Source organism: Mchenga conophoros, linkage group LG1 (assembly GCF_057382185.1).
Source record: "Mchenga conophoros isolate Kocher_MC1m ecotype Shallow Benthic linkage group LG1, M_conophoros_male_GT1.1, whole genome shotgun sequence".
In the NCBI taxonomy this organism is placed as follows: domain Eukaryota; kingdom Metazoa; phylum Chordata; class Actinopteri; order Cichliformes; family Cichlidae; genus Mchenga; species Mchenga conophoros.
This window is the reverse complement of record NC_140526.1, coordinates 20,366,136-20,380,914: the sequence shown is the minus strand read 5'-3', so window position 1 is coordinate 20,380,914 and position 14,779 is coordinate 20,366,136. Positions and strand designations below refer to the sequence as shown.

The window sequence follows — 14,779 nt, the reverse complement described above, 5'->3', positions numbered from 1 at the left end:
AAGACCCTATGGTAATAGTACAATAATAAACAGAATACAACATGTAAAAAACAAAAGGCTTCTTCAGTAAATATATTGGGCAGTCCTTTGTTTCTGGTTTGATTCATTGAGTGTCTATTAGTTTGCTAAGAGCACAAATATGGTACAAAGGTCACAAAAAGAAAAATACTATGAAAGACTCTCCAGCTACTGCAGAATACTCCTGTCTCTCAGTATTGTATAAATTTTGCATTTGAAGTTCATTTCTCCTAATGTTTGGGATTTTTTTGTGGATTTATCCTTTAGGGTTAGATGGCACTTTTAAATCAGTAACATCCACCCACACGCACACACAGTTATTGAAATAACTGAAACTTTGGTCGTTTGGTGTAAAAGGGATCAAAAGGAGATGATTATGTTTTAATGAAATTCATACAAATATCTAATCCATATGGTCTCTTAAACAACAAAAAATCTGTATTTTAAGGGATGCATAAATCTTTTCAGTACACAAGAGAAAATGAAAATCGTTTGCAACCTTGTGCCGAGGTCTGCCGAACAGCAGTCCGCTGAAAGCAAAGCAATCAAACCCCACAACAATCAGAAAGGAGACCAAACGAGTGCGTTTTTATGCTCATACTTTTTTAATGTATCACAATGAGCAAGAAACATACTTGATGAAATATTTTCAAAGGAGTATATTCAATTACCATCTACAATCAACTTAACTAGGACAACAAGTTTTTGTGACAAAAGTTTCTTTAAAAGTCTGAAGTTCCATGTGGTTGTATGTATGTTAGTTTCCATGTAATTTGGTACAGTTTGGAAATCTTCATATAATTACAGTAACAAAAAAGCTAACAAGACTACAGTATAGAAAAGACATCAAGAACAACATTTTTGGTTTAACTTGCTCTTTTTTGTACATTGCAAGGCTGTTTTTTTCTACCCTCAGATGGGCTGCCTGGAGCCACAGAGCCATGCTTATGAGGCTCGAAGGAGGAGTAATTCAAGGAAACAAAAAGAAAAAAACAAACAAAAAAGAAAAAAAAAATAAAAGGATAAAAAAACATTGTGGCACCAGAAGTCACAAAAGGAACAGAGAGCTCCAAGTAACAGTTCATCTTTGAAGTTGGAGCAAATGGTTGTTTGGTTGTTAGTTTGGTTGTTAATTTTGGTTAATATGCTTTTTTTTTTTTCTTTTTCTTAGTGTAACTGCCTCTTTAAGAATGACAGCTTTGAGAACCCATCCCCTCTCTGTGTTGTTAATTTCTCTGTTTAGATAATGTAACCAACAGAGAGAGGGGTGAGCCGCCATTTGACTGGAGAGCTTTACTTGTCAACTGCAGACAAGCACGAGGAAATGAAACGGGTAGCAACATGAACTGGAAGATATGAAGCAAGCATCTCTGTCCATCCTGTCCTGAAATTTGGAAAATGTCCATCAAAGAGCAGAAGCGGAGGCAGAGCTGGAGAAATAAAGGACAGACAGAAAGGAGAAAGAGGCAGCTGGAGCCACTTAAGTTCAGTTTCCTCTAAAGACTTTCCTCTGTGTATGACACACGTCCATTGGTTCCAGAGTCCATTCGCATTACAGAGTTGTCAGTAATCAAATAAGGAGGTGGTTTTTAAAGCTGTTTTGAGCCTGGCTTTGGCTCCCATGCCCAGTTTTGTGTGCCCAGAGCCTCTCTTGTCCTCCTAACAAGATCTCCAAAGCTTCCCAGAGTCCTTTATCATTTCTTTTTATTCCTTCTTCATCTCAAAAAACAAACAAACAAATAAAAGAAAACAAACAGTTGATGTCTTGGTTTTAAATATATCTATATCTGTATACAGGTACACTTTCGTTTTCACAGTGGGCAAAAGATGACCTCTACAGCAAGACCTTGTCTTTATCCCTCTCTTGTAATTGTCCATTAAAATCAAGTATCCCAAATGTAAGGAGGTGGATCCCTGTATCCACAATAGCATTGTGTGCCGCAATAAAATATACACTTATCCGGGGCACGTTTTTTTTTCCTTTGTGTTTCAACTGCATAAAGCTTTGGCCACATTCATATATTCAATCAAAGTAAAAACTGCTCAGTGCTTCGGTATCATCGTTCTCATTTCCAATCGTTATCTTTTAAATTAGATTTTCTGAATTTCAGTTATTCACAATCCAGCTTCGTGGTTCAGCTTGTTTTGGTGAGTAACATATAACCAAAAAATAATAATAATTAAAGGCAAAGAAGAAAAAAAAATTGAATTGATGCTGGCTCTTATGACACGCACGCACATACACGCGCACAAACGTACAACGCACACTTACATAAACACACAAACCCATACAGAGTACATGCTGGCTGAATCTAATGTGAAGACCTCAACTGTGTCTTCCACAAAAGAGCCCAAAAGATTACACTTTGGGAAAAAAAAAAGCAAAAAGTATCATTGAGACAATGAATATAAAGTGGCCAGGTCATAATTTTCGTTTTTGTCTCTCAATTTCAGCAATTCAATTTAAAGCTAGTGTTAATTTATGATAAAAAGTAATACACGGAAAATAAAATAAAATACTTCTAAGAAAATAATACATGTCTGAGATTATCTAAAAAATAAAATAAAGCAAACATATTTTGAGGAAAAACTGTACAACTTAAGGATTGGGGTTTTTTTCAACACGAGAAAGCACAAGTGAACAGTATTTCAGGGAACTGGACTTGAGACGTAGCAAGCTTGCAGACCAGATCTACTGACTTTCAACAGCATGCTGTAGTATTAACACCAAATACCATTTCTCTACAAGATGTAGCATTTTTAAACACCTTTGAGATTGTGCCTTTTTAGTCATTAGGGCAAAATATATTGACTATACAATAGTGGCCAAAAAAGTAGTTCTCCACAAATTTAAATATGTCTTGGTTTTGGTTTAAAAAAAAAAAAAGACAAATTAAAATGATGATATCATAAGGGAGAAGGGCGTGGTACCTACGCACATCCATTTCCATTGCAACAAAACGAAGTAAGTGACTTCTTTGGACATGAAAGCATCCTAACAATTTGAAAACAAGAGACATCTTCAAAAATAACCTCCTACTTTTTCCAGACATAATGCTTTGGAATGAAGATGTCTCTACCTGTAATCTATGTGTGGAAGTGGCACCCTGCAGACACATGCAACAAGTGACTGAGCGACAGCACCTCAGCAAAACGGCCGTTATTCCCCTCTGAGACTAGTTGTAGGTCGACTGGTATAAATGTTACTAAACCTATGAGACGCATCAGTACCAGATGTATTATATACATTTTTTGGTAACCACTATTACTTGCTTAACAAGTGAGCAACAACCTTGACTGGATGGAGGGATTTTCAGCAACGTTCCATGCCAGCACAAAATGACATATGGGGGTCGCTTTCTTCAGCAACCAATGATGCAAAAAATGTACACAACAGTTTACAGTCACTTCAAAAATGAGGAAAAAATAGATTGTGACAATTAAAAGCAATCAAATGAAACAGGATCAGTCCTTGCTTAAGAAAAATCCATTGTGATATTTGGAATGCACTGTTCTTTACAAACGTTATAGATCATTGGCTTTAAACATTGGTCTATTCAAAAAAAAAAGAAAATCGGCAAAATGTCCTTTGGAACATATATTCACAGTCTTCAAAGTTCCGTTTTTGCAACAAGAAAAAAAAAAGGTGTTGCAGAGGCAAGAAATTGGTTTATTGTTTGTTTTAAAGCTTAGCCAAAAGCAAAATGAGCATGCATCTAGGTACTCTTTTTTTTTTTTCCTCAAAATTCTACATTAGCAGCAAAACGTATGTCCTTGAAGACCAGACCTTATACATTTTCTTAAAAAAATTGACATTTGAATGTGACAAAAGTCAAACAAAGATTAATAACCTCTATCTTACAAACTGCAATGGCTCTGTAACGGTGCTACTCCACAATGCAAGGACAAGGGCCCTTTTTGGTTTTTGGTATTTACGTAAAAAAGCCACCTGTTTGCTTGCAAAGAAGCAAAATCGGCAACTCTGATGCGTACTCCTTTATCTTTTAAAACTTTGTTTCTTTCCTCTAAAAACAGCAACAAATTCTCAAGTATAAAGAACCCTCTTTTCTCATCTTTATGCACCAATGGTGAAAGTGTTTAGTCTTTGGATTTTCTTTTTGTCTTAAAGCGTGAGAATTATTATTAGTATTCTTTTTTCATTTTCACTTATGACAAAAAAAAGGTAAAAAAAAAAAAAAAAAAAGACCGTAGCCACACTACATGAAGAACAAAAGACCTGCTTTGTATACATATCTACAAACACAGGAGAGCGAGAGAGAAAAATAAGTGCCGAGAGAGGAAAACGAAGAGTGAAAAATAGGAGTCAGACAGTGATAAGTGCACAAAGGTAACACAAAAATTAAATTAAATAAAACTTTCAATATTTCACCCATTATCTTTTTCATTTTGGTTAGAGCAATACCAACCAAATCATAAAATTTAAATAATGCTAAAAGAGGATCCTGCCTTGTCAGGAGGGGCATTTGGGTTCATGTTTCCCAAGAAGTTAAGAATAAGACAGAAATAAAGTTTCGATAAATTACCTGTCCATAATCTAGACTATCGGAATGACCAAGACAACATCAAATGAAGTGTCATAAAATTGGACAATACAAAAGCTAAATGTACATAAAGGTTTTTTTTTCCTCCAACCTACCATACTGTTTAAATTCGTTTCCAATGCAACATTCTACTTAACACCAAAAATGCTTGTATCTATCATAAATACAGAAGGCTGATTCTTTTTTTTCTTTTTTCTTTTTTAATTAAAACTATTCATCGCCCGTTATCACGTCTGCAATGCTTTCCTTGTATGGGATCATCGGGACTGTAACTTCCCCACTTTGAAAGGATTTCTGATATTGAAATCAGCAAATCGTTTGACCCTATTTGAATGCCCAGAAACAATGCCTTATCAAAATTTAATTCAACTTAAACTTTCTATTAGTAAATCAAGTTCAGAAAGAAAACAATAATAATGCTCATCTCCTGTTGGAAACACAAGGTGAAAACATGAATTTCTGTAACAGAAAAACATCTGTGAGCTGTTGACCTGAGAATAAAATAGACATTACATTATTCTTTCACTTTTGCAAGCCATTGGTATCTGAATGCTTAAATAGCAAGAAAACTGATAGACTATTCTCCCATACAGTACATACTGGCTTTTTGTGGCTGTGCTATTAAGTAGAAATTATTACAAAACAAAGGGACAGCTCGTTGACTTGCATTTCTTCAAAAGGGTTCTTGGGCCATCTGTCAACTTTGAGGCAGTCCATTGCCATACAGTACAGCATTCCTCCACCATTACCCAAAACGTAACTGCAGCGATCTTTTTCTGTTCTCACATATTAGTATGCCTGTACACAGATTAGCCACGACATTAAAAACACTGACAGCTGATTAAAAAAAAGAAATTGTTCACCTCGTTACAGTGTGATGCTGGGAAACCTTGGCATTCATGCGGATGGTATTTTGACCAACCGCACAGCAGGATTAAGGAACACGACAAAGAACCTAAGGCGTTAACCTGGCCTTCAACCTCCCCCAACCTCAACGCAATCCCAGTCTGCAGCCGACATCCCAGTACCAGAAACCACGGGACACACCGAAGGGTCAAGTGTCCATGCCCTGATGGGTCATAAACTATTTTGCTGGCACAATGGGGCATACACAATTTAATGCAGGTGGTTTTAATGTTGTGGCTGATCGGTGCGTTTCGGTTGAGTTAAAACAAAAACAAAAGAAAAACAAAGAAATACAAAAATGAAAACCAGCATGTTGATATGGGAAAACAATCCACTAACATTAAAATTTTTGGTTACAAGCTTTGGAATTGCAGTTAGTCTTTACACATCTTTTTCTGAAATTGGTTTGTATACTTTTAATGTATTTTTAACATTGCTGCTTTTTATGGGTTTTTTTAATTTTTGGATTTTTTTTTTTTGTCTTTTAGGGAGTTTTTTTTAAATATCGTCCATCACTGAAAGCTCTTTTACAATCTGATGGAGTCTGTTCCTACACTAGCAAGATTACTACTACAACTATTACTGTCTTTGACAAAGCCAGGCTGCTGCGGCTCCTCCGCCGTCCTGCCCAGCCTGTTTGCTGACTTCTGACTGCTGTCAGAGTCAGACTCGTCGGTAAAGACGTCTGTTGGTATCGAGGTCTGAACTCCTGAGGTGCTCAATGAACTTGAGGTAACCGTTGAAGGTGAGGACACTGGAGGAAAAGAGGAGGAAGAAGAGGAGGGACTAGCATTGGGCTTCCCAGCTAAAGCTCTGGGGAAAGGGGCCTGGGGCCAGGGTTTTCCGGCAGCTGTGGTGTTGAGTTGGGTAGTAGAGGAGGAGCACAAAGATGAGGAGACAGCAGAAGATGGCATGGTGGCTGATGTTGTTGGCGGGGGAGGAGGGCTGCTGATGGGATGAGTGGCAGACTGCGAGGTAGATGCGGTGTTAGGATTGGGGAAGCAGGCTGAAGAGTGAGGTAATAAACTAGTAGCGTGCTCTTTGGCATTTCTGACCGATCTCTTGATTGTTCTGTGTTTGTGCAATGCCGATTCCAGGTGTTGACTGAGTGCTTTCTCCCCATCCAACGTAGTGTCACAAGCCAGGCAGTCATAGAGACTTCCAGCCCCTACACCTACGCCACCGGGGACACGCAGCAACATCTCTTGCAGGTTTGCCACAGACTGACCGAAAAAGCAGTTCGATTTAAGGTGGGTAATAGCCGCTTCTTCCTTGGTGAAAACAGCTTGACACTTGCGGCATGCCAGTTTATACTGCACCTTGGGGACGATATACTGGTCTAGATGGGTGTCCACAGGTTTGCCATCCATCTCATTCTGCTCGGAGGGTACTGTAGTATGAGAAGAGGAGGAGGAGGACGAGGAGGAAGAGGACGAGGAGGAAGTGGGAGGTTCACTTTGTGGATTGCCCTTTTGCTCCTCTGATTTCGCTGGATCTTTGGCAGAATCTTTGCGATCCCCCAAGGTTTGAGGGGGAACTGAAGTTTGGCTCGCCTTGGGTTGCTGGATCTGCTGAAGCTGCCGCTGCTGCTGCTGTAGTGCCTCCTGCAAGCTCTGCTGATATTGCTGGTAATGCTGCAGTAGGGACCCTGGAGACAGGCCCATCAGTGCTTGTGACAATGCTGGGTTGTAAGGGAAGAGACTTTCCATACCATACATTGGTTGCAGGTAGCCCCCTTGTAGAGCCCCAGGAATCTGAGGGGTATAATATGGGGAAAAGCCAGGCATGAAGTAGGGTAGAAACTGGTTTGTGAGGAGAGCTGTGGGATCTGATGCCAAAGCAGCCTGGAGGGCCTGAAGCTGGGCAGGATCTACCACATACTCCATTCCAGGTGTGGGCATAGAAGTGGCAGGAACAGCTGTTTCAGGTTTCTCCTTTTTGGCGCTGGCAGCAGAAGTGGAAGGGGCGGGGGTGCTTCCAGTTGATGATGGAGTTGAGGGCTTCTCTGTCTTTTCCTTGGCCTTCTCCTTCTCTTTTACTCTCTCAGCATCTCGTTCTTTGGGGGGTTCAGGTCGCGACTGACTGGTTGAGGACGTGGAATTGGAGGTGGAGTTTGAGTGGGAAGTAGACGTGTTGGTCTGGGCTGGGCTGGATGCGGTGAGAGACGATGAGGAGGGAGGCTTGTTGGGCAATCCAGACGTGGGGAGGCTAGGTGAGGGAACACTGGCACCAGGCATGTTCAGGAGGTTTGAAGGTTTTGGAGGAGTTAAAGCTGCAAATGTGTCAAATACAGACAAGAAAATAAGACTTAATAGGTTTTCATTTCATGGTAGTGCAGTGCCTTTTTAAAAGATTATTCAGCTGTAACAAAACTAATTAATTAAACAATACTGAAAGGTGATACAAAAGAGGCAAACGTTTATTTTTATGTGAATCATAAAAAGCTTTGTGAAATGACTACAAATATCACAAAATCAAAGCCTTGTACTTTGTGGTATTTTCTGGTCTAAAGCTTAAGTGTTAGCATTTGAGACAGGTTGGGTACATAATAGCACAACAATAGCAACAATGGCAAAGGTCATTAAATTATGTCAGCTATATTTGCATCAGTGTTAATGAATATATGTGGCAGATGGATTCATAGTTAGATCTGATGCCTGGAAATACACAGTACTTCCTGTAGCAATGGATGATCATTTATTAAACTAGTTTAGTTGAGAAAACCCATCTGCAACTCTAAACCTGAAATGTTAGTAGTGAAAAAATGCCAAATAGTGACGTACCTGAATTAGATGAGTTAAAGCTGGGAAGAGAGGGGCTGCCAACCCCTGGTAAAAGGACAGGTGGGATACCTTGCAGGTTTGGATAGGCCGACTGGAGATTTAAAGCCTGCATTGCAGGGTTATCAAACATCCCCTGCTGCTGCATGGCCTGTTGCTGCGCCAATCCTAAAACTTCATTGGCCTTCTTAATGCGGTCCATTTCTTGCTGGGCCATAAGTTGGCGGACAGTAGCTGGGTCAAAGTACTCTTTCTCTTTATCGATCTGGCTGCCAATAGTATCCTTCACCTTAGAGATGTGTTGCTGGGAGAAAATGTGATCGCGAACAGAGAGGCGAGCGCTATATTTAACACCACACAAAGTGCACTCAGTCTTCGGCCCCTCGTAAGACGTCTGATTTATTCCGAAGTGCTTGGCCATATTGAGCTTTGCCTTTTTCTCCTTCGCGCGAGCATTTTGAAACCACACCTGAACCACTCTCTTTGGAAGTCCAATATCATTGCCAAGTACCTCGCATTCCAGCATGGTAGGTGTCCTGTAGTCGTTAAAACAGGATTTTAACACTTTCAGCTGGAGGTTAGTCATCTGGGTTCGGAAGCGCTTTTGGCCAGGTCTATCTCCACCTTCAAGGCTCCTGCTACCAGAGGCTCCAGGACTTGGTGAGCAGGGGTCAGCCAGACTGGACGTCTCACTGTGGTCAATCATATGTTCATTTTCATAGTCCTTAGCATAATAGCTTGTTGCAGGGCTCACTAGTCCCGAGGACATCTGGTCATCATTTTCAAGGATGGGAGCTGTGCCCCCAGACTTAGACAGGTAATCGCCACTATTTTGGCTGTGCTTTGCATCAGCACTGTCATTATCAGCATTAGCCTCATCACCTGTGGTTGTGTCTGTAATGGCTGTATTCACAGAAGAGCAGTCATCATTATCGAGTTTGCTCTGATCAAAGTTCAGGTTCATAGAGGACATTGTGGCACTCTCAAAGTCTTCCATTCCTTCAACTTTGATGGACGAAGGGCTCAGTAGACCCCTTGGAGACAAGTCCAAGCCTTTGTTCATGGGTGACATGGAGGAGCTTTGTCCATCACTGTTTGTAGTAGGGGGTAGCTGGGAGTAACCTGATGTATCAAGAACATCCATTTTTATTTGCATGTTCTCCTGCTCAGGTAACATACCGCTGAGAGTTAAATTATATCCAGCACGTTTGGCTTCATGCCAGTGACGAGAGCGAATGTGTGCTTCAAGGGCAGTCTTTGCTTTAAAAAGAGCTCGACAAAAAGGACACCTACGATGAGCTTGGGCTGGCCCAACAGCTCTAAACTGGCCTTTTCTCTCTCTGGCTCTGGTATTCTGGAACCACACTTGCACAACTCTCTTTTTCAAACCCACCTCAACAGCAATGTGGTCAAGCATTTTACGCGTAGGATTAGAATCTAATAAATACTTCTGATATAAGATCTCTAGCTGTTCAGGTGTGATGGTGGTTCTAAGCCTCTTGTCTCGCTGTGGCTCTTCTCCACTATTTGTGCTATCGTTTTCTCCTGGACTAGTGCTAGCTTTCTCCTCTAACTTCCTTTTCAGGGAGTTCATAGTGGAGGTTGGGGTGGACGGAGAGGTGGCAGAGCTGCTTGGAATTTGTGGCATCCCAGAGATTAGCTGGGTTGCCAGGAGAGGATTGCTAGGATCAAAAAGCATGAAAGACATGTCAATTGGACGGTCGAGGAACTGCGGGTGGATGAATTGATTTTGCACAGAAAGGAAGTGTAATTGCTGGTGTTCCTGCCAGTGCTCAAAGGAGGGGAAGCCAATTTTGCACTGCTCACACTGGTATGGGATCATCTGCTGTGCCAGTTGTTGTGTGGCAGAGGTCAAGTGTGGATTGAGGCCCATGTGAGAGCTTTGTGATGAAGGCTGGCTTGTCTGTGAGGCTGACAGACCACTCTGCTGTTGCTGCTGAGAAAAGGAAGGAGTTGAATGCTTGGAGGGCTTAGAAACATTTTGGATCTTCTCTTCTCTCTGTGGTCTCTGGTGTTGTACCTCAGATTGAGGTTGGTGCACAATTTCCTGCTTAATGGAGGTTTGGTTTTCTCGCGGATCAGCGGTTATTTCTGGTAACTGCTTGGGCTTCTCATCATAGAGGTTTGAGGTGGTTGCTGGTGATGCCTCCTCTTTCTCGGTGGAAGGGAGGTGTGAGAATGCTGAAGTCGTGGGTGGAAGTGGGCAGAGACTCGAAGAGGAGGGCATTGGGGTGTGACAGGAAGACCCAGAGGGAGTGTAACATTCATGGGAAAAATCCATTGAATCCTCATTTTGGCTGTCATACTGTCCATCCTCATCTTCATCTTTGTAACACAGCTTCTTTTGGTGTTTTATTAGATCAAATATACGCTGGAAAACGAGACTACATTTCTTGCACTGGTAGTTCAGGTTAGATGTGCGAATGTATCGGTCGTTTGACAGTTCTCTTCTTTCACCATCTTTCCCTCCATCACCTTGATTTTCATAATTCTTCCTTGCTTTCTGACGCGCATTTTGGAACCACACAACAATAACACGGGTGGGGAGGCTCAAAAGGTTTGAGAGCTGTTCAAATTCATCATCTTTAGGATAAGCATTGGCATCAAAGAAATCTTGCAGAACTCTTAGCTGGTAGTCAGTAAACCTAGTCCTGGATGATCTCTTGCTTCCATAGTATTCGTGTTTCTGAGGTTCAGGAGAAGGAGGTTTGGAATCAATTTTAGTGTCTTCCAGAGTTGTTGTTGGTGGATTGTTGAAATTGTAAGGCGAGTCTTTATTGCGCTGCCTTTCTTTGAAAAGGGTGTTTCTGAACCAGTGCTTTATCACTTTTTGTGGAAGCCCTGACTTGTCTGCCATCTCTTTGATCTGGTCCTCATTTGGTGAATTGTTGATATCAAAGTACTGTCGTAGGACCCTAAGCTGGTCGTCGGTGATGCGTGTCCGTGGTCTCTTGTTCTGCTGCAGCATGGCTGGTGTCAGTTGCTGTTGGTAGAGTTGGGCCAGGTCTGAGGCCAGGCTTGGCTCAACAGACGGCAACTGGGGAGGCAACTGAGTAGGCAGGGACTGAAGAGACATGGGCTGCATCATAAGTGGGGAGAAGAGCGGCAAATCCATTGGCATGGGTATTTGTGTCATTGGAACTGGTGCCTGTGGAGGTGGCACGGTTGGAGGTGTGAGTGAGGCATTAGACACAGGTATATTTGGGGTGGGAGCTCTTTGGGGTGGAGGAGGAGGTGGGGGTGGAGGAGGGGGAGGTGGTGGAGCTGGAGCAGCCTCTGGTGTAGGCGGTCTCAGTGGGTAGAGCTTATCATAATGTTCTCTGTATTCCTTGGCAAACCTCTCAAGGGATCGGAATGGAAAGAAAGCCTGGTGGATATGCTCCTGGTGACTCTTCAGAATCAGTATGTTTGAAAACAGCTTGCCACAGGCTTCACATTCCAGCTTCTCCAATCCCCCAATGGGATCTATGACTCTTGTTATTCCACCTGGACCACTTGATCCAGTAGGTCCAGCTGTCTTTTTCTGAGCTTTCTGTTTATTTTCATTGTACTGAATTACTAACTCAAACCCAAAATTTTCCAGCAGGGCTTTAGTTGCATTTCCTCGAGCATCTGAAGCAATCCTTGGTGGAGGCAAGCCAGTATCATGGTTTATGTTTATTGAAATATGCTGACTCTCCCTTTCTTTTGGCCTGCTGTCTGCAGAATCCTTATTTACATAGTCCCCATTTTTTTCGCTTGCATGCCTCTCCCTTTGTATTTCTCTGTCCTTGTCATTCTGAGAGGAGGGAGGTTTCTGCTTTAATTCAGCTTGTTGGAGGAGTGATGCACTCTGTTGCAGCAACGCCATTTGGCTCTGAACCTGCAAGTGTGATTGTTGTTGCTGCTGCTGCTGTTGCTGCTGCTGTTGTTGCTGTTGTTGCTGCTGCTGTTGCTGCTGAAGGTGGTGGTGCATCAATTGCTGCTGCAAGCAACTCTGTTGGGCTGAGTTTTTAAGATCTTCAAGCAAAGAGCTGGGGGATCCAGTTAAGCCAAGTGCTGAGCTGCTGATGCTGATCTCAGGATTTAGCTGAAATTCTGCTCCAGGGATGTAGAAAGGAAACAGCAACTGCTGCTGCTGCAGAGGCAGAAGTGCATCAGTTGTCATTGGGAAGTGCTGCAGAAGTGCTGGGTTGAATAGCTGCGACTGTAGAAGAGCAGCTTGCTGCTGGAGCTCTTGTTGAAGCTGTGCTTGAGCTTGGGCTTGAGCCTGAGCCAATTGCTGTTGCTGCTGAAGCTGTTGCTGTTGCTGTTGCCCCCTTGCAGAGAGAATGTCCGAAAATTTGGACTTTTTCACTTCGTGGTTCTCAGATGGTGAGGAGTGGCAGCTCACCGAGGAATTCCCCTGGTTTTCAGTGTTGTGAGTCTGGCTTGTGTGGTTTCCTCCTAGAATATTCTGGGCTGCCTGACTCCCAGAAGAGCTGTGGTTGGTGGAGCTAGTGTTTGAGTTGCTGGCTGGGCTTGGACTTGATGTTGATGTGCTCATGCCGGATCCTCCACTGCTTAAACCAGTTGCGCTTGCAGAGCTAGTGATCCCCCCTGCTGCCTCAAGTTTGGCTGCCCTAGCTTTGGTCTGGTGTAGAACAGAGCGCATGTGGATTTCCAAAGTTGAACTCTGGCTATATGCCACATTACAAGTGCTGCACTTGAATGGCTTGTTGTCAGGGCTGCTGGTAGGCTCAGGTTGACCAGTAGTAGACTCCTGAAGAGCCCTCTTCACCTTGTGTAGGTGGGAGACAGAGTTGTAATGAACCAGAAGGATGTTCTTCTGTGTAAAAGACTCTTTGCATACAGTGCATTTAAAAGGACGAGATGGATCCAGGAATTTCTCCATCGTAAAGTTTGGGCCCTTTCTGAATGGCAATGCACGTTTAGGTTCAGATCCAGAATCTTCCTGCAGTGAGCCAGAGTCACTGCCTGTCGGGCTTTGTTTTTCCTCTGGATCACTTTCATCTCCATCTTTGTCATCCTCTCCCAGACTTCCATGTTCTTCACCAAGGCTTGGATCACCCATTGCCATAATGTCACCATTCATCAATAATCCCCCATACAGCTGCTGGATGTCAGCTTCACTCAGTTCCAGGTGGCTGGTTTCTAAATGCTTCTTCAGCGCCTGTAGTGTTCTGAAGCTTCGCTGGCAAAGACAGCACATGGTGGCTGCCCTGATCACATGATATTGTGAATGGAGTTGTAATTTCTCCACAGTCTTGAAGGCCAGACTACACTGGTTGCAGCGGTACTTGTAGACATGCCGATCTGAAACAGGCAACTGGTGCCTTTTGTTGTGAACCTCATTGAAGTGCATTTGTAGGGAGTTAGAGGTCTTGAACAATTGATTACAGCCTTTCTTCCAGCACAGGAATCCTGTGGCATCCTCCCGTTCTGATTGTTGATCTTCCAGAGGTGACTTGCGAGCTTCAGCTATTTCAGTAGGGAGTGACACCCCTTTTTCTGGATCAGCATCTGATGCATCTGTGAATAAATAAGTCAAGAGAAGATAGCCATTCATCAGATTCTACATTTGCTGAGTGGAATTTTTCCAGTAATATCAATAAAGGACATTCAGTGTGTTAGTGGCATGGAAAGGTGCCAAAAAAACAAACAAGCCAAGCACTGACTAATTACAAAATCTGCAAACACCAACAATCTTTCATAATGTGTTGGTGTGAATGCAGGCCAAAATTGTGAAATGCTTCAGTAATAACAATTTTTTCCAGCCTATGCAATAAATACTGACTTTTCCAAAGTGTAAATACACAACAACAACAACAACAATCTTTATTTATTACACAGGTATAAGGTTGTAGAATGTAGCTGAATCTCATTAATATACACCAAGTGCATTAACATGCTCACTACAGAACACATAGCTTTTAACAAACAGATACTAACCAGCTTGCTTCTTTGTATCTTCAGCGTTAGAGTTGGATGTAGCATGAGGGGTGCTCTGTGGCTCTCTGTCTGGACTCGGCACAGGTATGAACATGCTTGCTGGTAGTGCTTCAGTTGTCGTCACCTGGAAAAGCAATTGTAAAGGAATGAGCAAACAGGTGAGGTAATGTCATCTCTTAGTTTAAACGACTACATGAAAGAATACTGACACAAACAAGAGGATACACAAAGACGTTACTTAGCTACTTACATACATACATATTCACATATACATTCTCCAGTCCCCCACATATATCCATGACAGAAGAAAGGCTACTTTTGTGTCATCCCTCAAGAAATGAGATAGATTTCTTGAGTACTAGTGTTTTTGTTTGCTAATTACTTAACAAAACACAGTACGTACTAATAAAGTAGAAAGATGAACCTAGCTTCCCCCTGGTCTCAGAGGGTTATGGTCAATCGTGAGTAACTGATTGCACAACATCTGTTTATTCTTGCTGCTCTCCCCTAACTTAGCTCATATTTCGCCCTCTGATTGCCCCTCTTCACCCCCAAACCTGA

The 14,779-nt window shown here is 42.3% G+C and overlaps 1 protein-coding gene across 2 annotated transcripts in view; it reads right to left on the bottom strand.

Annotated features, from left to right (window-relative positions):
- Positions 1-604: 604 nt before the first annotated feature.
- Positions 605-14,779, bottom strand: part of zfhx3b (zinc finger homeobox 3b) — a 288,437-nt gene continuing 274,262 nt past the window's right edge. For both annotated transcript variants that reach the window (XM_085269700.1, XM_085269704.1), the window contains 3 exons: positions 14,219-14,342; positions 8,270-13,798; positions 605-7,758 (listed from right to left, as the gene is read on the bottom strand). In XM_085269700.1, coding sequence (XP_085125826.1) covers positions 6,014-7,758; positions 8,270-13,798; positions 14,219-14,342 — 7,398 coding nt within the window. In that variant the 3' untranslated portion in view covers positions 605-6,013. The remainder of the gene's footprint in view (positions 7,759-8,269; positions 13,799-14,218; positions 14,343-14,779) is intronic.